The sequence below is a fragment of the Dendropsophus ebraccatus genome, chromosome 6 (genome assembly GCF_027789765.1).
Source record: "Dendropsophus ebraccatus isolate aDenEbr1 chromosome 6, aDenEbr1.pat, whole genome shotgun sequence".
NCBI classification, from domain to species: domain Eukaryota; kingdom Metazoa; phylum Chordata; class Amphibia; order Anura; family Hylidae; genus Dendropsophus; species Dendropsophus ebraccatus.
In genome coordinates, this window is record NC_091459.1 from 93,345,654 (window position 1) to 93,369,042 (window position 23,389).

The 23,389-nt window shown below is 41.2% G+C and overlaps 1 protein-coding gene across 2 annotated transcripts in view; it reads left to right on the forward strand.

The window, feature by feature from the left end:
* LOC138795800 (glutathione hydrolase-like YwrD proenzyme) overlaps positions 1-23,389 on the forward strand; it is a 52,637-nt gene that overhangs the window by 4,782 nt on the left and 24,466 nt on the right. For both annotated transcript variants that reach the window (XM_069975380.1, XM_069975381.1), the window contains exons 2-8: positions 2,719-2,843; positions 7,390-7,543; positions 10,557-10,710; positions 11,806-12,012; positions 20,265-20,417; positions 22,025-22,112; positions 22,536-22,707. In XM_069975380.1, coding sequence (XP_069831481.1) covers positions 2,753-2,843; positions 7,390-7,543; positions 10,557-10,710; positions 11,806-12,012; positions 20,265-20,417; positions 22,025-22,112; positions 22,536-22,707 — 1,019 coding nt within the window. In that variant the 5' untranslated portion in view covers positions 2,719-2,752. The remainder of the gene's footprint in view (positions 1-2,718; positions 2,844-7,389; positions 7,544-10,556; positions 10,711-11,805; positions 12,013-20,264; positions 20,418-22,024; positions 22,113-22,535; positions 22,708-23,389) is intronic.

Here is a 23,389-nt window from a genome sequence, read left to right on the forward strand (position 1 = left end):
GGGTGCCATCTACTCTAAGGGCCCCTTCATACTGCGACAAACAGGTGGAATCCCTGCCACGGACTCCGCTTGGAATCCCGTCTGCCTCACTGTCTCAATGTTATATATAGGGCGCTTCTGCTCTCCGCAGCTCTCCTCAAAGAATTGACGTGTCAATTCTTTGAGCGGATCCGCCCTATACATAACATTGTGAGGTTAGATGCCGATATTGGACATGAGGGCCTGGCTGCAGTCTCTTGTTCTAGTACACAAAGGTTTATGAGGAAGTTAAGGCCAGGGCTCTGAGGGACCAGCCAAGTTCCTCCACAACAAGCTCATCCAACCATGCCTTAGACCTTGCACAGTCAGGCCATGTTCACACAACGTATGTGTTGTATAAATCACGACCGTTGTTGCAATTTGCAATAAATTGAATGAATGAATGAAATCCCGTCCGGAGCCTATACACACAGTATATTCTATCCGACCGCACAAAGTCGGAATCATACAATTGTCGAAAATGTCTTAGTATGATGAAGCACTAACCCCTGAAAATGACCCAGTGGCACAGTGCGGTCAGGGAGGCAGGTAACATTCTCTTGGCATTAATAAAATCCATTAATCTGCCAGAAAGAGAAGTGCAATTCATCGCTCCGCAGAACACCTTTCCAATGAAAATTCTAGACCAGTGTTTTGTGTGTGAACATCTACTGGTGCACTATGGGTGGTACAATAAGGGCACTAACTGTATAAATTTGTAGATTTATTTTACTGCATTAAAGGGATAATTCTGTTTAAAAATCTAAAGTCTTTCAGTACTTATCAGTTGCTGTATGCCCTGCAGGAGGTGGTGTATTCTTTACATTTTAACACAGTGATCTCTGCTGCCACCTCTGTCTGTGAGGAAAACCTCTCCTGCCATAGACAAAGGTGGCAGCAGAGAGCACTGTGTCAGACTGGAAAGAATACATGACTTCCTGCAGGGCATACCGCAGCTGAAAGTACTGGAAGAATATAAATAAATTAAACATCTTAAATTAATGTCTCTAAAGTTCCCCTTTAGGGCCCCGCAAGGCATCCACTATGTTGGGTCACTCATGCTCAGTTCAGTCGCAGTCACCTAATCTGTCCCATTAGTATTGGCAATGTGTTTTCACTTTAGATGCAAGCAAAGGGAATTGTGGGAAAGTGTCTGCTCTGTTGCATGAAAACAGCAGGGCCACAGTTTAGAGAGTAAACCAGGGACTTAATAGATCAATGGGGAATTAAAATTGAATGGATGTAAGTTTACTTTACTAAAAACAGCACATTTGGCCTGATTTACATATATGTATGTGGCACACGTTATTTACCTTTTACCTTCTTTTCTTTACCTTGTACCTCCTACTTTACCTTCTTTGCTTCAAAAATCTGTAATCCAGTTTCTTAAAGGGGCCTCCCATCGCAGACATGGCAACTCCATTTTTCCTACATCCTTTTGTTGTGGTCACTGGTTGTTCTGACCCTCGAGTAATGTGCCATAAACACTACAGATATTTTATTAAAAGGGAACTATGAGCAGGTTAGATTTGTCTAACCTGCTAAGTCCCTATTGCACATAGGGCACCGAGGATGGAGGTACAGTGGTCCCTCAACTTACAATGGCCTCAAGATACAATATTTTCAACATACAATGTTCCTTTTTGGACCATCGTAGCTTAAGACCAGACTCTACATACAATGCTAGAGACAGTCCAGATCTGCGGAACATGTAAAAAAAAAAAGTATTAGTGAGGTGCATGCACTGGTTGGCTGTCTGGAATCTCCTCTCTACAGTACAGTGTGATACTACATGTCCTGCGCTGCTCTTTACCTGGGCCAGGATGATTTGCACCTTTGGGCATCAGGTGAGGGCGGCCTAATTTTACATTTCTGGTATCCTGTGTGGCCTGTATAGGACCTGAAAACGCTCCAGTCCTCTACATAGAAAGTAATTAGTCTCTTGTAGCTCTTTCTGACTCTTGTATGTAAGGACTTGCTTTATCCATATTGGTTAGCTGCTTACTTACCTTTTAAATTTTCTTTTTTTTTCTAATTTTAGGGGATTTAGAACCAATTACCAATTTTCCATAGAGTTTTGGTCTCAACATACAATGGTCGTCCCTGAACCAATTAATATTGTATGTTGAGGGACCACTGTATGTTTCTTACCTTCATCCTTATTGCCATTCCCGTACACTTAGTCATTCACCCCTTGGTCTGGTAAGACAGTGCCTCGCCCCCCCTAGCGACAATCTTCCCCGTCCCTGGCCGTCCCACTCCGACCGGGGAAAATTGGTTTTGCAGAGTGGGGCAGTGCTTCAAATGATCTTACTAAGTGCATGGGAACAGTAATGAGGATGTAGGTAAGAGACTTCCTCCTCTGCACCTCCTGCACAATAGGGACATGTCAGCAGGTTACAGTCGTTTAACCTTCTGATAGTTCCCCTTTAAAGTGGATACACGTTAAAAATATTTTCTTAAAGCGGATCTGTCATCAGGCTATGAAAGGTCAGCTACGCCCTGGATCTCCCAGTCTTAGGTATATTAAAGCTGGCACAAACCTAAATGCATGAGTGGGTTGCCCTCCCTATTTAGCATTGCTATATTTTCAGAGTACTGGGAGGAAGCTGATAAATTCAGGTATTTGAACCTAACCTGCATGTTATGTCTGTTTTATGTATTTGGTGTCTTTTTAATGTCGTGTTTTTTCTCTTTTAGGATTGCAGCTTGATAACCACCCTAGCCAGCAAACATGTTAGAGTTCATCTCAAGAAGATCGCCCATTGTTTGTACCGGAGGATGTGTAGCGAGCAGTCAACCACTTGCTACACAAATTGGCATAGGTATTCCTTATATTATATCTTTGCTATATTTTATAAAATAAAAAAAACACCATTTAATTTAATCATTGAGTCCTTAAGTTAAAGGGTGGTTAAAAAAGTAACAACCCCTGGGACACCTGTAAATACTTCCTTATGTGGTAATATTCCTCTTCCGTCACCCATATTACCATACATATCTAGACAGGTCGAAGATCAAGAGATAGCCATAGACATGAATAACTGGCACAAGTCTGTCCATGTACACATGCTGTGGACGGCAGTGATCGCAAGAAAGCTGCATGGGTAGCCATTTTGGAATCGTCATATATCTACTGGTGATAATTTTGTATTTCTTTATAATTTTGTGTCACTTACATACAGTTACATAGATAAAGACAAGTATATTATGCCTGTTAGAAATTGTACAGTTTCTGTACTTCAATTGTGTATTATATATTTGTGATGTAAGTCTTACATCCAAGACGATTTGTGAATACATGAGCCTCTAGCCGAATTATATCCTTATAGTATCTAGGTATCTAGGTACTCCCGCGAAAAAGTTTTTTTTTTTTTTATTTCAATTCAGCTGGTGTCAGAAAGTTATATAGATTTCTAATTTACATCTATTTGACAAACTCAAGTCTGCCAGTATTCAACAATAGAAAATAAGAGTGTAGAGGGCACTCACCGTAAAATTAAACTTTATTGTAGACTTCAAAAACATCATGCCAGGACAAGCAGTTGCAAGGGTGCCAGTAACTACTTACTGGCGTCCTTGCTACTGCTCATCCTGGCATGATGTTTTGGAAGTCTACAATAAAGTTTTAAATTTTATGGTGAGTTCCCTCTATACTCTTATTTTCTATTGTTGAAGACTTTCCATACTACTATAATTAAGTGAGCACCCCGCAATAGTTTATTTTGCAAACTCCGTTTAATTATATATTACTGAAGGAAAGATCGCTGGGTTCTGTAGTGCCGGACGCTTTGTCTCTTTGGAGGTCAAGTCTTCCAGCACTTATCAGCTGCTGTATGTCTTTATGTATTTTTTACAGTCTGACACTGTGCTCTTTGCTGCCACCTCTGTCCGTGACAGGAACTATCCAGAGCAGTAGCAAATCGTCATAAATAGCTTCTACTGCTTTGAACAGTTCCTGACATGGACACAGGTGGCAGCAGAGAGCACTTCTTTCTGCAGGACCTACAGCAGCTTGTAAGTACTGGAAGGCTTGAGTTTTTTAAATAGAAGTACAAATAAGTAGAATTACAAATCTATATAACTTTCTGACACCAGTTGATTTGAAAGAACACTTTTTTCGCTGGAGTACCATTTAATCACCTAGGGCAGTGGTGGGGAACCTGGAGCCCTCCAGCTATCATGATGAGAATTGTAGTTTTGTAACAGCTGAGGGGCCCCAGGTTCCCCACCATTGCCCTAGAACATAGATTGACTAACTATAGAGAACTCTTTCTTAAGAAGGATGTACCACCAGGTACCTCCTCTTTAACCTGACACAGGGATAGAACAGCGCCGTCACGGGGAAGCCGGTGCCGTGGTCCACTTTTCGAACCGCGGCCCGGTTCCCCTGTATGGCGCCGTTCTTTCCACGGTTACCGGCCGGTGCTCAAGCACTGGAGGTAGGCCGGCCCGCCCCCAGTGGGAGGGAATTCCTTCCCCTCTATGACGCGGCTCCTTTGATTCCAACGGAATTGCATCATCAAGGGGAGAGAATTCCCTCCCACTGGGGGCGGGCCGGCCTACCTCCAGTGCTTGAGCACCGGCCGGTAACCGTGGAAAGAACGGCGGTGTTCACACACAGTATATTTCAGGCAGTATTTGGTCCTCATGTCAGGTCCTCATGGCAACTAAAACCAGGAGTGGATTGAAAACACAGAAAGGCTATGATCACATAATGTTGTAATTAAGTAGATGGCCGTCATTTAATAGCAAATATTTGCTGTTCTTTTAAAACAACGGGCGTTGTATTGAAATAATGGCAGTTATTTACAGTTATATGGCAGCTATCCATTAAATTTCACCATTATGTGAACAGAGCCTTTCTGTGTTTTCAATCCACTCCTGGTTTTGGTTGCCATGAGGACCAAATACTGCCTGAAATATACTGTATGTGTGAACCCAGCCTAATAATGTGCTCAATTGAAGTCAATGAGAAATGGACAGATAGAAATAAGGAACTTGCTCATTATTTACCACCTGCTTTTGCAACATACAACTTTTTTTTTTTGTACTGTTGACACATTGTCTGTTATCACTCACAATTATGGCCATAACCCCAAAATATTACATTAGCTAACATTTTAAAATGATAAATTAAAATAGGAAGGGAATTTAGATCCTGATCTGAGTATATTGAGCCTGCACATACATTACAGCCTATGGCGTCTGAAAGCTTCATTCACTATGTAGTTTTTGACTGCTAATTTCTGTGTACACAAGAACAAGTCACCTATCTCAACATAAAGGTCACAGTAATGGGATTGCTTTAAAGGTCAGTATCGGAGGAGTAAATTACATGACAAACATATAAATATGATAAAGTGGCTGTTCAGCAGGTGGCCTGCAGCTATGCCATGTGATACATTCACATTATAATTGTGGTATTATTTCCAATTAAATATAAAACAAATCAATATATGGCTATTTTCACAGTGTAATAAATTCGGGAACCTATGATTGTAGTAGGTAGGTAACCAACGGCCGTAGGTTTCCGAGGTTATTGAGTGTTATTGATTTCAGTAGAACAAGGCCGTTGTTGTGTGCACAATGCATGTGTACAAAATAATGAACAAGTCTGTTTTTTACATCTGCGAACAACGCCCGTATAAAATAGACTGTTCACACACTGTGTGGACATCCTGCCGGCCATAGTGTGAATTAAAGTCAGTGGGTAATTGGTTTACATTCACACCCATATGGCCAGCAGATTCTGTGGATGGAAAATAATGTTCCTATGGATGAGTGATAACACAATATCTGCTGGAGGAACACATAACACAGTGGCCATTGTTTTACACTGAAACAAACGTCCATGTCAAACAACGGCCCTTGTATTACATTGTGTGAACATAGCCTAAAATTGTAAATATTTCAGTTTTGGTGTTTAGCATGATTTATTAAATGGGTTACCCAGATTAGAAAAAGCTCAGCAAAAACAGCTCTACTTCAGGTTGTGTGTGTGTGTGTGCTATTCAATTCTAATCACTTCAATAGAAGTGAACTGAAAAACCACAGTCAAACTGAGGACAGGAGTGGTGCTGTTTCTGAAAAAAAATCAGCCATTTTTTGTAAGCCTGGACATCCCCTTTAAACAACCGGAAGCACAAGAGTCGAACGTATTTACAAGATTAGATATGAAGAGTAAATATTATATCTGTAATTTACGTCAATGTATAGTCACTACGTCACATGACTCATGAGAACACGGCTTAATAAGTGAACTTTCACACGCACTGTCTTTGGGGCTACATGGTAGAACACGAGCTATAGGGGGACTGAATGGCATAAATGTGTTTCCTAACCATGACATCACCTGTAGTGGTGGATAGTGGGTGTGCTTTAAGGCTGCATTCACACGTACCACATTCGCAGTGGCTCTGCCGAAATCCGCTGCCATATGCAGTACAGTTATGCCCTATGGCTCTGCATGAAAATGTAGCCATCATCTGCCGGGCCTTTAAACAAGATAATACATTACCTGCCTGCGCTCCCGTCAGCTTCTCTGGGTCCCTGAGGTCCCGCTCAGCCAATCGGCATGTTGTGGCGGGACAGCACACTGATTGGCTGAGCTGGACACCAGTGACCGGGGAACCGGAGAAGCAGACGGGAGCGCAGGCAGGTAATGTATTTTATTGATTAAAGGCCGGCAGATGATTAGTTAAGTAGGATGTGAAAGAGTAAAAATGTGGTGAAAATAAGGTAGCAATGAGGGTATATATGCCACAAAGGGCAGAATGCATGCAAACTATAATGGAATAGAGCAAAGCACTGGCAACTAGCTTGTAAGATAATATTATCGAGTGGTGTTAACAGTTGTTCCCTAATCTTATTTTATAATTAGAACTGCATGCAACTGACCAAGTTACAACAATTGCACATGCTTCTATGTAACCCTATTGAAATTTGGCACGGAGGCAAAAATCACTCTGGGTGTTTTCTATAGTTGCAATATGCTAGTAGTCACCCATGTATAACTTTTTATTCTATTACAATTAATCGACCTGTTCTAAAAATAAAGTATGACAATTGATTGTATTACCTTTCCTAGATAAGTTATAAGTATGACTCTGTATCAGTGGTTCCTGCTCTGTGTCTAATAAAGCAATGCTACTTGATATAAAGCAGCAGCGACCTCATGACCAGTGTTATTGCTGTAACTATATTTGCTTTTACAAAGGTCACTGTAAGATGGGAAACAGATCAGTATACATTTGCATTATTGGTTATTAGTATTAGGTGAACATGCCTGTTGCATACTTAATAAATGAATGTGTTCCTCCTTAATGTAACATAGCCATAGAAGTAAAGCCTTTGTTGCTTTATTTGCAGATATTCTAAAGAAAGGTGGGAATGCCGCTGATGCTGCAGTAGCTGTAGCCGCTGCCCTCAATGTCACTGAACCCAGTAGCACAGGAATCGGTGGGGATTGCTTCTGTTTGTTTTACAAAGCAGAAACTAAGAAAGTCTATGGACTGAATGGCAGGTATGGGTCAATATTTTTTGTTTACTTTGCTTGAAATTGAAGTTTCCACCTGAGACCAGTGCAAAATTTTGAACTGGAGATCCCCAGTACTATGCAATTGTATAAAGGGTATTTCCTTACCTGCAGTTCTCTGCAATCACATTATGTACAAGAAAGGTATAACATATTAATTTTTAGGAAAGGTAAAACTGACTTGTTATATATGTTCCTCAAGTCGTTACGATTACAACAATATATAACATGTATAACTTTTCTTGTATCTGATGGCTTTTAAAAAATTCAAAACATTGTTAACAAATATATGTTCCTTAAAATCGCTCTATTCCCAGCTTATAGCGCTTTTATCCTTTGGTCTATGGGGCTGTGTCAGGTGTCATTTTCTGCGCCATGATGTGTTCTTTCTATCGGTACCTTGATTGCGCATACTGTATGTGACTTTTTGATCGCTTTTTATTAAAACATTTTTCTGGATTTGATGCGACCAAAAATGCGCAATTTTGCACTTTGGAATTTTTTTGCGCTGACGCCGTTTACCGTGAGGGATCAGGAATGTGATCATTTAATAGTTCGGGCGATTACGCACACGGTGATACCAAATATGTTTATTTATATTTATAAAATGGAAAAAGGGGGGATTTAGACTTTTATTAGGGGAGGGGATTTTTTTATTAATAAACATTTTTACTTTTTTTTTTTTTTACATTAACTAGAAGTCCCCCTGGGGGACTTGTATATACACAGCAACTGATCTCTCATTGAGATCATTAGATCGGTGATAGATTTGCTTTGGCCTGCTACAGGCCACAGCAATATATTGCCGAGCCGGGATCAGCGTCATTGCAACGCTGAGGCCTGGCACGGGCAGAAGGATGGATCTCCCCCCCCCCCCCCCCCCCCCCCCCCCCCCCCCCCCCCCCCCCCCCCCGGGCCCCGATCCACTAGACATCAGGGACATGCGGCACAATACCTCTAAATGCAGCTGTCAGGTTTGACAGCTGCATTTAGAGGCTTAATTAGCCGGCGCGGCAACGGGACCCGTGCTGCCTAATAGAAGCGCTCCCTGGCTGCAAATAGCAGCCGGGAGCAGCGCCGTTTGGAGCGGGGTCTATGAGGCACTCAGGAAACTGAGTTCAGTATTGTGAGTACACTTACTAATACTGTACACTGAGCAATTTTACGATAAAGTGCCCAACCCCTTTAACAATAGAATGATCACTAGATGTCTCAATACGGAGACCCCCAGCAATCAGATGTAACCTGTGGGGCAACTTAGCACCACTAAAAGAGAAATGAAACATTTTGGGAGGAAATTTATTGTCCAAAAGTCTTGTGCAAACCAAATTTAGCAACTTTTGGGCAATCTACTCCTCACTTGTGTGGCAAGGGCTTGCCTCTGAGGGGTTTGGCTTCATACAAAGGCTTGTGGTCACCCACACACACCAAATTTACTACCAATCTACACTTTCTAGCAGGTGTAAATTGTAGGGGAAATCTAAACTAGCTCTGAACTAGTATAGATTTCTAATGCTCCACATGAGTTTACTTGGGACAAACGTGTGAAATTCCTAGGCTGCAGAATTACTTGTTTATCTGTGTATTGCACCAGAATATCAGGTCATCCATACCAAGAGACACTCCTTTTTAGCTTCTCTTTATCTAGTTGATAAAAGTCCCGCATGTAAAAAAAAAAAAAAAAATATGGCTGGCTAAGCACATGACATCTTTAACATGAAGTCTACTAGTTGTGGGGTGGAGATGTGGCCTCCTCCATTATTTTCTCCTGAAAACAGGCATAAATTATAGCAGAAATTTACACCTGCCCTGGAAGAGGTGTACAGTTCAACTCTTGCTGTGTGGCAGGTGCAGGACCGCCTCTAAACAAATCAGTCAGGGTGCATGAGGGGGGGGGGGGGGTTATTTACTTAACAAACTTAACATATTCCTCCTTGTTGTTTAAATGACGCATACTTAAAAACAAGACAGAAAAGTTTTACTTTTTTAAGAATTTTTTTTTTTTTGTCAAAGGCTTTGTTGTTTTTACTGTGCAAAATAATTACAACATAACAAATATTAGTATAATGTTGATATCACTGTAATCATGTGAAAAGTATATATCACATTGGGAAAAAAAAATAGAATATACAGTGGTGCCTTGGATTATGAGCATAATTTGTTCCGGGACCGTGCTTGTATTCCAAATCCACTCTTAAACCAAAACAGATTTTCCCATTAGAAATCATCGAAATGAAGACAACTGGTTTCACACCCCAAAAATAATGATTTTTTATTTTTATTTTGAATAACATGTAGAACAGATGAAACAACATTTATAAACAGCTGAATGTCATATTATAAGTTACTGTACAGTATAGCAATCAGCATGTGGAGTAGTGTATAGTAACTGCAGATCCCCATAATGCAGTAGTGTAGTACAACAGGCTAGAATAGAGAAGCAGGGCTGCTGTCAGTGGTCTGTGACAGCAATGGGGAAGTGGTGTGTGTTCAGCATGGACAAATCAGAAAGTAAGAATTAAAGAGCTGTGCAGGAGGACAGTGACAGAAACTTCTCTATACAGCAGTGTAAAGGAATGAGCAGGGTATATGTGGGCACATACATGCAGAACTCTTTGTCCGGGGAGAGAGGGGTTACAGCTATGGAGAGATTACCTCCACAGTCCTGTCCCCTGATGCAAGCCCCAGCCTAAAGTGGATTTGCTATGATTTGGAAGGTGAGGTAGACTTCCAGGGTCAGAGTACAGGGCTGTAGACCACGCTGCCTCCCACCCAGTACAAGGAGCTCTTATACCAAAGCAATGCTCTTAAACCAAGTTTCGAAAAACTGTAAGCTCTTCTTGCAAAATGCTCTCAATCCAAGTTACTCTTAAACCAAGGTAACACTGTGATTTGTATATTGTCATTTGCTCATTTAGTCAATAATTTGCTGCTTTAGTTATTCTTCTTAGCCATAGCAAGTTCCTGATTCAGAAGTATACGTATATATTTGTCTTTGCAGTGGTAGATGTCCATCAGCATTAAATTTGGAATTGTTGAAACAGCAAGGGTTTGATGAAGAGAACCCCCTGCCTCCCACACACGCTCACAATGTCACTGTTCCGGGGGCGGCTGCTGCCTGGGATGACACTGTCTCTCTGTTTGGAAGTAAGAAGGTAATTTTCTATTAGCTGTATGCGGAATTACAAGGTGTACAAGATTCATGGATTTTCTCTTTTGGGCTTTGCTTGGAGCTTCAATTTACTTTTCTCATCAGAAGGATCTAATGCAGATTATCGCAGTCTGTTTCTGCATTACATTTACAGAATACCTTACAGTACAGAACAGTTTGGATTCTTCTGATAAGGTCTACAGGATACACACATGGAATTAGGATTTGTCTGCAGCTGTACTGGTTATGAGTGCATGGCTCCCTATTGTAGGATCACCTCAATTTCCCATTTAAATTCTTTAATACAATCTGTATTGTGGTTGTGTTTGACAAAGAGCAGAAAGAAGTGAATAAAATAGTTAAAAAGTTAGGCTCTGCCAATTTACTGAGTGTTACTCAGTACTTACTACTGCATCAAGGCTTCACTTCCTGGATAAAATGGTGATGGCACGACCCGACTCCCAGAGCTGTGCGGGCTGTGGCTGCTGGAGAGGATGATGGCAGAGGGATGCTCAGTGTCCCTCCAGTGCCCTGTGTCCCTCAGTGTCCCTCTGCCATCATCCTCTCCAGCAGCCACAGCCCGCACAGCTCTAGGAGTCTGGTTGTGACATCACCATTTTATCCAGGAAGTGACATCACCATTTTATCCAGGAAGTGAAGCCTTGATGCAGTAGCAAGTGCGGGGAAAAAAGCACTTTATAAGCATTTCCCGTAAAAAGTGTATATTGGTGGTTGGCATAACTTTTTGGGGGCAATACAATAGTTTTAATAAAAACTTTCGCCAGACTTTTCCTTTAATACAAGCTGTCATGGCACTGTTATTGGATGGCTTTGTCTTGCATTATTAATGAAAAAAGGGATAAGCGTTTATGGTGGTGTGGTGCCTTCTGTTATTGTCCCGCAGGTTGGGATTGATATATTTTGGGGACACTAGAAGCAAGCAGCATTTAAAAGCTTTCTTGAAAATAAAGTGATGCGAAATCTGTTGGCGCTATACAAGTAAATAATAATAATAAGTAATGAGTAAGGATCTATGGTAAATAAACTGCGAACTGTCACTAAATAATTCTTGTTTCCCCATGTCATGCGTTCTTAATAGATGAGCCTAGGAGAAATTTTACAGCCAGCCATTGAACTAGCCGAGTCTGGCTTTCCTGTATCTGAAGTGAGTGCTTTTCAGTGGAAGACCACAGCCCATAAGCTCCAATCCCCCAATAACAAGTTTGGAGCAGAGCTTCTGATCAATGGACAGTCCCCAGAACATGGGCAGCTTTTCAGAAACCCATCTCTGGCTAACACATTTAAGGTACAAGCAGATGTTAAATGTTGTTTATAGTTAATTTTACACTTGTGCTTCTATCTATATTAGAAGGTGTTTAGCATAAAATCTCTGCTACAGTATATCTCATTCCTGAACACGCTTCATATAATAAGAGAAGATCCCTAATCGCAGCAGTGTGACAGTACTCGGGAACTCACTTACAACAGCTGGAATCTTTTCTTACCTGCGCCTAGTGTGACGAAACCCCCTCCCCTCTGTGACGCAGCTCCATTAGAATCAATGGAGCCGCATCACAGAGGGTAGGGTAGATTGTCACACTGGGGACGGTGGTCCCGTTTCCAGCAGCGGCACAGTAGACTGATTGGCTGAGCGGGGTGTCAAAACGCAGGGAGACACAGAGCAAGCCGGAACACGGATTGGGTAATGTATGCACCGGGCCGTGGGGGGTTAAGGAGGCTGCCACTTACATACATGCAGCGGGATGACAATTTAGTGTGAAGGTAATCCTATTGAGACTGACAGAACTGGAATCACAGCGGATTTTGTGGCGAAATTGCAGAGTGAAATCCGCTGCAATTCCTTGTGTGAACCTACTCTTAGAAACACTCACTGTAACAGTGCTACATTTTAATAAATCAGTCACAAGATATTGGAACAAAATATATACCAGTCCTCATTAGATAAGTTGTACAAATTCGACTCCTTAGTAAATGTCCCCCATGATGTTTTACCCTGATTATGTATTTATGTTTTGAACTAAATCCACAATACATACTGTATGTGAACAGACCCTTACTATTTTTCCAAACAAAAGTGACAATACTTTGCCAATGCTGGACAAAGCCCTGGTGGAGTCTTTCATGATTTCCGATTGGATGAATGAATCCAATATCCAAATAAAGAGAGAAGATAGCGCTAAGCCTTTACTGCCATGTAATATATTACATTATATAAGGTGTAGTCAGTCATTTATTTGTGTAAACTGGCACAAGCATCCAAACACAAAGAACATGGAAAACATATATGACATATATTATATCCATATTATTTTTAAAAAGTTCCGTACCATACAGCTTTAGAACATTTATTGTAGAGTTGCTTTTCCTTGTTCATTAAATTTAAAGGGGTTATCCAGTGCTACAAAAACATGGCCACTTTCTTTCAGAGACAGCACGACTTCAGAGACAGCATTGCCTTCAATGGAACTGAGCAGCAAAACCCCACCTAAGCTGGAGATAAAAGTGGGGCTGTCTCTGGAAGAAAGTGGCCATGTTTTTGTAGCGCTTTAAAGGGAAGAAACACTGAAAGGCAAGAAACACTGAAAGGCATCTTTATCACAAAGATCTGTGATCCACACTGCATGACTGTGCCATTTCAGTGACCGTACTTGTAACTTCAACTGAGAATGTGACTTAAAAGCGACTCTGTACCCACAATCTGACGCCCCCCAAACCACTTGTACCTTCAGATAGCTGCATTCAATCCAAGATCTGTCCTGTGGTCCGTTCAGCAGGTGAGTCAGTTATTGTCCTAAAGAACAACTTTTAAATTTGCAGCCCTGTGCCTAACGGCCGTGGCTTGGAGTAACTGTGCCCTAACTTTGCACCACCCCTCCATCCCTCCTCGCCACCCTCTTCAGCATTAGGAATGCCTCTGGAACATTTTCTCCATGCTGAACATTTGCAGGGGTGTCTTAACGATCCAAACCATGTGGCGTGCTGACACAGCTGAGGAATAGGAGACAATCTGCCTGGAGCATTCCTAATGATAAGGAGGGCGGGGAGGAGGGACAGAGCGGTTGTGCCAGCCTAATGCATACACAATCTAGGCCACTCCCGTAGGGCACGGGCTGCCAGTTTAGAAGTTGTTTTTTAAAACAATAACTGCATCACCTGCAGCTAAGCTAAGCAGCTAAGGTACAAGCGGTTTGGGGGGGTCAGATTGTGGGTACACAGTCACTTTAAGTCTTTTCTGTGGGCCACTGGGGTGATTCCTGGCCTTGATTGAGAGCTATCATCTTATAGACAAATCTGTCAGTCATGGCCAGGGACCACCACGATTATCCTAAGCCCTGTTTCTATATGACAATCCTATTTATGTAAATAGGGTCTTCACCAATCTATTGTGCCTATGTCTATTGTTCTTGCCATAAAGCATGTCTATAAATGTTGTTAAAAATAAATTACAAAGAATTAAAAAGAGAATTCTCCAGTGTCTGGTTGTAATTAGTAAATCATAATATCACTGTAAGTAGTCACTTGCAGTGTTTACGCCTTTTACCAATTATTGAAATCCCTTTTGTATTGTATGACTAGACAACTTTGTATTTGAAGTTATGACTACTAGTGATAGTATAATGTTACTGTTCCGTGATTTAATAGAGATTATGCCTAAAGCAGAGTTTAATTCACATAACTGTAAAAAAACACACTGATGACCTGTGACTATTATGGACCTGTTTTTTTTTTTTTTTAATGACTGTGGCCAAAGAAAAAACTTAAAAACAAAAAAATTATGGTACAGTGGTGCTACATGTGCTATTATGTCAGGAACCATCAGTCTTTGATGACACAAGCCGATGTATGCTCACTCTGAGTGGTCACGCTGCCAGCAACAGACCGCTGTGGGCATTGAACAAGAGTATTTGGCCAGTCTGTAGTGTATAGAAGAGGGTCCTTGATTCCCAAGGAATAGAAGGTGCTCATGGGCGCATCTCCCGATGTGATGTCCCTGGTCAGTGTACCTTGCTACAAGGATGAATTGTGGACACTGCCTTATGGCAGAAGAATGAATCATTCTTTATGTATAATAGTTAATCAGCATAGTCAGATTATACAAAAAAATGCTTCTACTGTAACACAGTGTCCACAATTTATCCTGTATTGGACCAAGTTACGCTGACCAGTGTGATCACATCAGTAGTTGTGCCCCAGAGCACCTGGGTTTCTTTGGAGCCTGTTTCTGATGCTCCCCAAATAATCCTCATGGTTCATTCATGAAATCCTGATAACTATTCCTGGATGCCACTAGCAATGGGACTGATGGATATGGCTTTTTGAGTACATATTGGTTATACACTCTTTTTTTTTCCTACATGCATAAATGTTACTGAGCAGTATATAGAGTTTGACGCTTGGCTCTGTGTATCTGTGGCTGGCCTGTCAACAGAAAGAAATCGCAAATGACTGTACATTGACGTACATAATGACTGTGGTAAGGGGATAGTTTGTTATCTCATTGTTTGCTCAACTAAGTTATTCTTAGCTTTGCCGTGTGATCTGCTAATAAGCACTTCCTTGTGTTTTCCTTTGGGATATCCACATTCTTTACATCGAGTTGTGAAATCGGTACTAGGGTTATGTAAAGGGACAAATAATTGTTCAGTCGGGGAAAAAAAAAGAGCAGCTATGATCCAAAATATTGATTGCTTTTTAATTTCTAATATGGTTCTGTTATAGGGTACAACAAAGTGTAGAACAATTGGTTATGCATTGTTTCAATTGTAAGGGTGTGTTCTGTAGTGTGTACCCACCCTAAGAATAGACAATCAATTTTAGATAGGTGGAATCCATCTCTCGACAACATTATTGATCAGCTGATAAGGGGCATGACAGCCATAGTTGCCGCAGTTTGGTGAGAAGTCAGCAAAAGACAGTCTCTGCTCCTGTACAAATATCCCATGGCACACTATGCCTGTAGTGTACCATACCATGCACTGTGCATACAGAAGCAAGGTGTCTAACACCTGACTCCCTATACTCCCTGCTGTGAATTGTGTCTGTGTCCTTAAAATATAGGAACACAGTTGACAGGAAGCGGTTAGCTGTCTGTTCTGTGTCATTCACTTCTAGACCAGAGGCTGCATTAGACCAGGGTCTAGAAGTGATCCGGAGTAGCTGGTAATGTCTGCCTGGCACACATTGCTCCATGAAATAAGCGTGAAGCCTTCACCAGGCAGCATATTGGCTGAGAGATGAGTAGTTGTTTGCTTGTTTTTTACTTTCCTGCACAAAATATCCTTAAGGGGGGAGGGGGCACTATCACTACTTGGGGCACAGGAGGAGGCACTATCACTACTTGGGACCACAGAAGGAGGCACTATCAGTACTTGGGGCGTCAGAAGGAGGCAGTATCACTACTGGATGTAACTGCACTCTGATCACAATATTGTCCCTACTTGGGGGTAATGTTGGATGGTGGTCTTTATTCAGTAATAGCACTGGTATTTTTCAGTCATCAGACAGTGATTATGGTCAGGTTGTTACAGTATTATTTGTCCTTTGTGGATTGGTAATATTGGTGATAATATTTAGCCACTATGTGGTTATCGCATGGCAGTATCATTTGGCCTCTTCATAATGTTGGTCTCAGTATTTTGTTCGGTTTCACTAGGTGGAGATATGTATGTGATACCTGTTCCTTGTATGGTGATATTTTTTGTAGCTGTATCACTATAACATAGAGCAGTGCTTCTCAATTCCAGTCCTCAGGCCTCACCAACAGGTCATGTTTTAAGGATATCCCATACAGAGAACACCTGTGATAATACCTGATGCACTGACTATAATTATATCACCTGTGAAATACTAAGGAAATCCTCAAAACATGACCTGTTGGTGAGGCCTGATGACTGGATTCGAGAAGCACTGACATGGAGGGATATGGTCAGCTTTGCATATACAGTTTTAGGCTGGGTTCACACTATGTATATTTGAGGCTGTATTTGGTCCTCATGTCAGGTCCTCATAGCAACCAAAACCAGGAGTGGATTAAAAACACAGAAGGATCTGTTCACATAATGTTGTAATTGAGTGGATGGCCGCCATATAACGGTAAATAACTTCCATTATTTCAATATAACAGCCGTTGTTTTAAAATAACAGCACATATTTACCATTATATGACGGCCATCCACTCAATTACAACATTATGTGAACATAGCCTTTCTGTGTTTTCAATCCACTCCTTGTTTTGGTTGCTATACAGCTTCAATTATACGTAGTGTGAACCCAGCCTTAGGGTAGCTTCACACATACTGACTCGCAGCGTTAATAACTCTGCGAGTCGGCTAGGTCCTGGCAGATCACTTTCACTACATGCACACAGCGGTCGGAACCCCTTCAGCTGCCGCCCGGCTCCCGCTCCACTGTATACTTTACCTGTCCTCGCTGCACGGGGTCCCGGCGTAGGGCAGCTGAAGGGGTTAAGCGGACGGCAGAATTACATACATACAGCGGTCCTTCAGACCGCTGTGTGTATGCAGTGAAAGTGATCGGCCAGGACCTATCCGACTCGCAGCGTTATTAACGCTGCGAGTCGTTACGTGTGAAGCTACCCTTATACTGAAGATTTTTTTGCATGCAAAAGTTTCAGTTTTGGCCTAAGGCAGTATAGAAGCCAGAATTATCCCAGGGACAATGCAACAATAACAGAAAAGATTGCAGAAATGTGTGCCTGGAAATTAAGTACATTGACAGGTGTTGCTCAAGCTTTCTATGGAGTCCATATATTTATAGCACAACCACATTGTACAATGTATGTGAATGAATCATTTGAAAGTTACTTTGCCCTAAGCCCCAGAGAGTTGCATTACTGTGCATACCTTTCCATTTTCATTTATATGTGTCATTTATGTTTTATGAACAAATCATACCATCTTCTGTTCTATTCTCTAGCTTCTGAGAAAATCCTGATGAATCACTGACCTGCTACATTTTCATTGACGTTCTTCTGAAACATAAATGATATAAAAGTCTGTTGTAGTCATATGAATAAGGCATTATCAGATTATCTTTGTCTCACAAACTGTTATGTGCGTACTTGGATAATCTTAAGTAGGAGTCCTTTATCGCAAAAAACACCTAGTCATATTACAAAATCTGTCTGGAATTTGACTGATATACTGTAGGACACAGGTATAGGCATATTAAATCATATTAAATAAAAAGTATACCTTCTCCTATACAAGTATTGAATAAAATGGACATTATTCTGTACACTGGGAAAGAATTGTATTATACTGTATGGAGGCTAAAAGGTGATTGGGATCCTATGGAAATGTTTAATGTATGTGCTGGGAGCTATCTTAGTACATACAAATATACTGTAGACCAGGGGTACTCAGCAACTTTTAGTGAAGGTCCACTTACCAGGGTCTTTTGTCAGGTGAAGGTCCGAGCTGAACATCAGTAGTAAATGTGTTTTGTTACTTTTCACAAACGTTGTTGAACTATTTACTTACAGAATTGATGCTTATTAATGGGAAAACTGGCCTTTTTTTCTCTCACCTGCCCTTTGAAATTAGGTACAAAGGAAGTGACTGTCCCCAGTAGTATATAGCCCCCCGTGCGCTACCCCAGTAGTATATAGCCCCCCTGTGCACTCCCCATTAATAGCCCCCCTGTGCGATCCCCAATAGTATATAGCCACCCTGTGCGATCCCCAATAGTATATAGCCCCCCTGTGCACTTCCCCAGTAGTATATAGCCCCCCTGTGCTCTCCCCCTTTAGTATATAGCTCCCTTGCGCTCTCCCCCAGTCGTATATAGCCCCCTGTGTGCTCCCCTAGTAGTATATAGAAACCCTGTGCTCTCCCTCAGTAGTATATAGCCCCCCTGGGCACTGCCCATTAGTATATAGCCCCCCTCCGTGCGCTTCCCCAGTAGTATATATCCCCCCTGTGCTCACCCCCAGTAGTATATAGCCCCCTTGTGCACTCACCAAGCAGTATATAGCCCCCTGTGCGCTCCCCCAGTAGTATATAGAAACACTCTGCTCTTCAGCAGTAGCATATAGCCCCCCTGTGCTCTCCCCCAGTAGTAGATAGCCCCCCTGTGCACTCCCCCAGCAGTATAAAGACCCCCGCTGTGTGCTCCCTTAATTATATAGATTGCCTGTGCTCCCCACTCCCATCTAGGATATAACATAAAAAAACACTTATACTCACCTGGGTCCGGGTGTCTCCTCTTCTTTTCCCCTCTTGTGGCCGCACCACAGCGGTCACAAGAGGCCGCTCTCCCTTGTCCTGGCGTCGGTGCTCCAGTGACGTCACTCGAGTGCCTGCACTAGAGGCAGAGAGCGGCCTCTTGTGACCGCTGCGGCCAGTGAGGGGTGACTGAAAGGGAGGGAGCCAAATGTTAGTGCTGCTGCACAGTAACTATGAGCGCTTGTTACGAGCACTCATAGTAACTGTGCAGAGCTCAGCTCAGTAAACAGGTATACTGAGCTGCAGCAGGGGTCCGGACAACTGTCCGCCAGTTGAGGACCCCGCTATAGACTTTGCAAGCATACCATAAGTATATACAAACCCTACTGAGGGATTACAGTTAGTGTATATTAGTAAGCACCTTATCGTCTGGCATCTCTATATAAGGTTTACAGGAGAGAAGATTTGTATGCCATTTAGGTAACATATGATCGCTGGTAGATAACCGACTGCTATCTGCATTGATCAAGGAGCTTAGTTCTTGACACACATTCAGAGAGGCGTTCTTTGTATTCACTGTTACAACTTGTCTAACTCATGTTTATATACACTTATATATAATATATTGTGAATGTCAGAATCAGATTATACAGTGGTCCCTCATCTTACAATGGCCTAAAGATAAAATATTTTCAACATACAATGGTCCTTTCTGAACCATCGTGACTTGAGGCCAGACTCAACATACAATGATATAGACAGTAAGGATCTGCGGCACATGTAAATAACTAGATGATCAACCAATGAAACTGGCCATTTTACTGGTAAGACCCCAGTATTAGTGAAATGCATGCATTGGTTGGCTGTCTAGTAGTGATTCTCTAAGTATAGTGTGGTACTACATGTCCTGTGCTGCTCTTTACCTGGGCCAGTTTTACATCGAATTTTGCTCTCAAAATACAATATTTTCAACATACAATGGTCATCCTGCAACCAATTATTATTGTATGTTGAGGGATCACTGTATATAAATAAATTTATGACTCTTACAATGCCCCTCAAAAGGATAGGTCTCTACAAACTCCAACATTGTCAGCACTGATTGGACCCTCCTGTTTACATAGGAAATGGTAACACCCAGTTGTCAGTTTATTCATACAATTCTAGGAGGAATAGCTGAAGAATGGCACAGTGCAGAGTGATTCTGTCCCTGCTGTACTGCAACTGTACTGTGTATCAAATTTTGTTTTAACACATGCATGTCTTAATATTATGTAATGTTAGTACAGTATATCACATACATTACACTAATGCTTTGCATTACATTGAGTAGACAACTTCTTCATTATAGGCACTGTCTAAACATGGTAAGAAAGGTTTCTATGAAGGACGGATTGCCCAAGCCATTGTCCAAGTTGTACAAAGTAATGGTGGACTCCTGGATCTAAGTGACTTGTCTAATCATGTGACAGAGGAAGTACAACCAATTTCTACAACTTACAAGGTAAAAATATTATTAGTTGTTGCATATTATGAGGGTAAAGAGAGTGTGCTCGTGATTAGACAACAAATAGTCCCCAGACCCCTCTGTCTGATAAGGCGTCCACCCAATCCAGGGAAACAAATACACTGGTGGCTGTTACGAGAGTTAGGGCCCTATTACACGGGATGATTATCGTGCGAAAAATTGTTAAATCGTTCAAATTTATACGATAATCGTTCTGTGTAATTGCAGGCAACAATCGAGAAATCGTTCATATGTCGTTGATCGTTGATAAAGATCTGAACCTAAAATTATTGTTAATCGTTCGCTGCAATTCCACGTTTGTTCGCTCAAGTTCTGCACTTTTTCACTAGTTGTTCAGTGTAATAGCACATTGCCCATTGTTTCCCTGAGATCAGAAGGAATAAACCATCGCAATAACGATCGTATCTAACGACTATTGTTTTGTGTAATATGGCGAAAGACTTCAGGTTAACAATAAACAATCTTGTTTGCGATCGTTAATCGTTATAAATCGCTCCGTGTAATAGGGCCCTTAAGGAACCAGCCAGTCAAGAGGACTCAATAATAAAAAAAAAAATAGAAAAATAGTAAGTGAATGTGACTCTTTCATTCTGAGAATCAGTAGGGGGCACAGTAGTTGGATTTCATCTGACCAAGTAGCACTGACTGATCCTAGTGATATGCCAGCGCTTGTAATAGCGATCAGTATAACTGTATATAAATTCACAGTCCTCTAATCTCGACTGTTATTCCCTAATAAGAAACTCTTATAGAAAAACAAATCGTCTGATAATCTGAACCTCTTTTAAAACCAGCAATACCTAATAGCAGCCTAATCTAACCTTGGTCTTCAGCCAAATGAGACAAACACACCGGGCTTGATTGCTCTGAGAAAAGAAAACTATGGGAATAGATGTAGGAGCAATATTGCAACTAGGTGTCGTTCATTATAATATCCCTGGCCAGAAGTGACCAGGATTTAAGAAAAGTAATAGACGCCAATTACAATTTTGGATTGGGTGCAAGTTGTCTGAGTCACAGTATCACAAACGGATTAGTCAACAGTCACACCTGCAAAATGTAATATGTAAAACTGGGACATGGTACGGAGCAGTACTAGAAGTAATGTCGTGCTACCATGTGATTACAGCTTTAGAGATAAAATGCCTGGTGTAGACCATGCTGACACACTATTGCAGTATATGATTACAGACTATTTATAAAAATATCCCTTTGAAAAGGAAATTCTCACGTTCTTATCACCATACCTTTAGACTGTATTTCATTGACATTTTCTCTAAATTACAAGAGTATTCTCTTGTCTGATAAATTATCAGGAAGACTACAATAAAGATAGATTATCATAGAAGGAATGTTGTGCTCATAAGAAATAATAAAGTTACACTAAATAACTTCCAGTGAATTTGTCAGATTTCACAATATGTGTGCATGGGGATTTTTTTTTTTTGTAGTTATTTAATGTTACAGTAATTAGAATATCATAGAGTTAGAGCTATACGTCCAAAGCAATGATCAATTTACCTCTAGTTAGTATAGTAACCTTTTCTAATATTGACATCCTGCATTTTTTTCCTGATGCATAGGGAGTAAGAGTTTGGGAAATCCCACCAAACAGTCAAGGAATTACTGCTCTAATGGCTTTAAATATGTTGGAAAGTTTCCCTCTTAAAGGTAAGATATAGGACAGAACTGTTCTTAAATATGCTCTCTGCCTACATTCATGACGTTTGGAGAAAAATCAGTAACATGGATGATAGGGGCCGCAGTGAACAGTCAGCGGTGGATGTCTAACAACCAACATTTTCTCAATGAGGTTGGCATCTCATTATTGTGTAGACTATGTCTGATGCCTCTACATTTTAGCTCATGGCACAGTTGGCACTGACACTGAACTGTGGTCAAAGAAGAGTAAAATTCTACACAATCTTTGGACATTGATTGCTTAGGCCCCTATTACCCGGGGTGATCTCTCCTTGCTCCTCGTTCCCTGCTCGCTGACGGCGCTATTACACACACTTACAGCGGGGAGGTGCTAGAGGGGTATAGCTTTATTATTCTATAACTGTACCTGACAACTAATTTGTCACTTTGCAGAGATGGGGCTTAATAGTGCAGATTATGTCCATACTGTAACTGAGGCTCTGAAGCGTAGCACAGTAGATTGTCACTGGTACTGTGCAGACAGTGCATTTGTTCAAGTGCCCACAGAGGAACTCCTTAGTAAGGTCTACTCTGCCAAGCAAGTGCAACATATTGATATAAAGAGGTAAGTTGTAAAGGAGGAGTAGCTAATAACCTTCATGAACATATATATATAATATTTAATAGTGATAACACCTATTAACTGTCATGTGGACAGGTTACTACTGCAATATAAAATCTAATGCAGGAAGAGGAAATGTCGGCCAAAATATGAATCATACAGGATAAGGCTGAGTTCACACTACGTATATTTCAGTCAGTATTGCAACCAAAACCAGGAGTGGATTAAAAACACAAAGGCTCTGTCCACACAATGTTGAAATTGAGTAGATAGCCGCCATATAACAGTAAATAACTGCCATTATTTCAATATAACAGCCGTTGTTTTAAAATAACAGCAAATATTTGCCATTAAATGGCGGCCATCCACTCAATTTCAACATTGTGTGAACAGAGCCTTTCTGTGTTTTTAATCCACTCCTGGTTTTGGTTGCAATATGAGGACCACAATACTGACTGAAATATACGTAGTGTGAACCCAGCCTAATGGTAGAAGCTTCAGAATTTAATTTTGTTAATTGTGAAAATTAAAAATGTAATCAGGATTTTTATATGATTTGTTAGTGGCAAATGTTCAGAGATTGTATACCATTATGAACTTATAAAAATGAGCGACCTTGGAAGGTGTCTTGGAGCATCCTAAGAAAATTACCATAGTTATTTTACATGGAGAAGTTTAAAGGGTA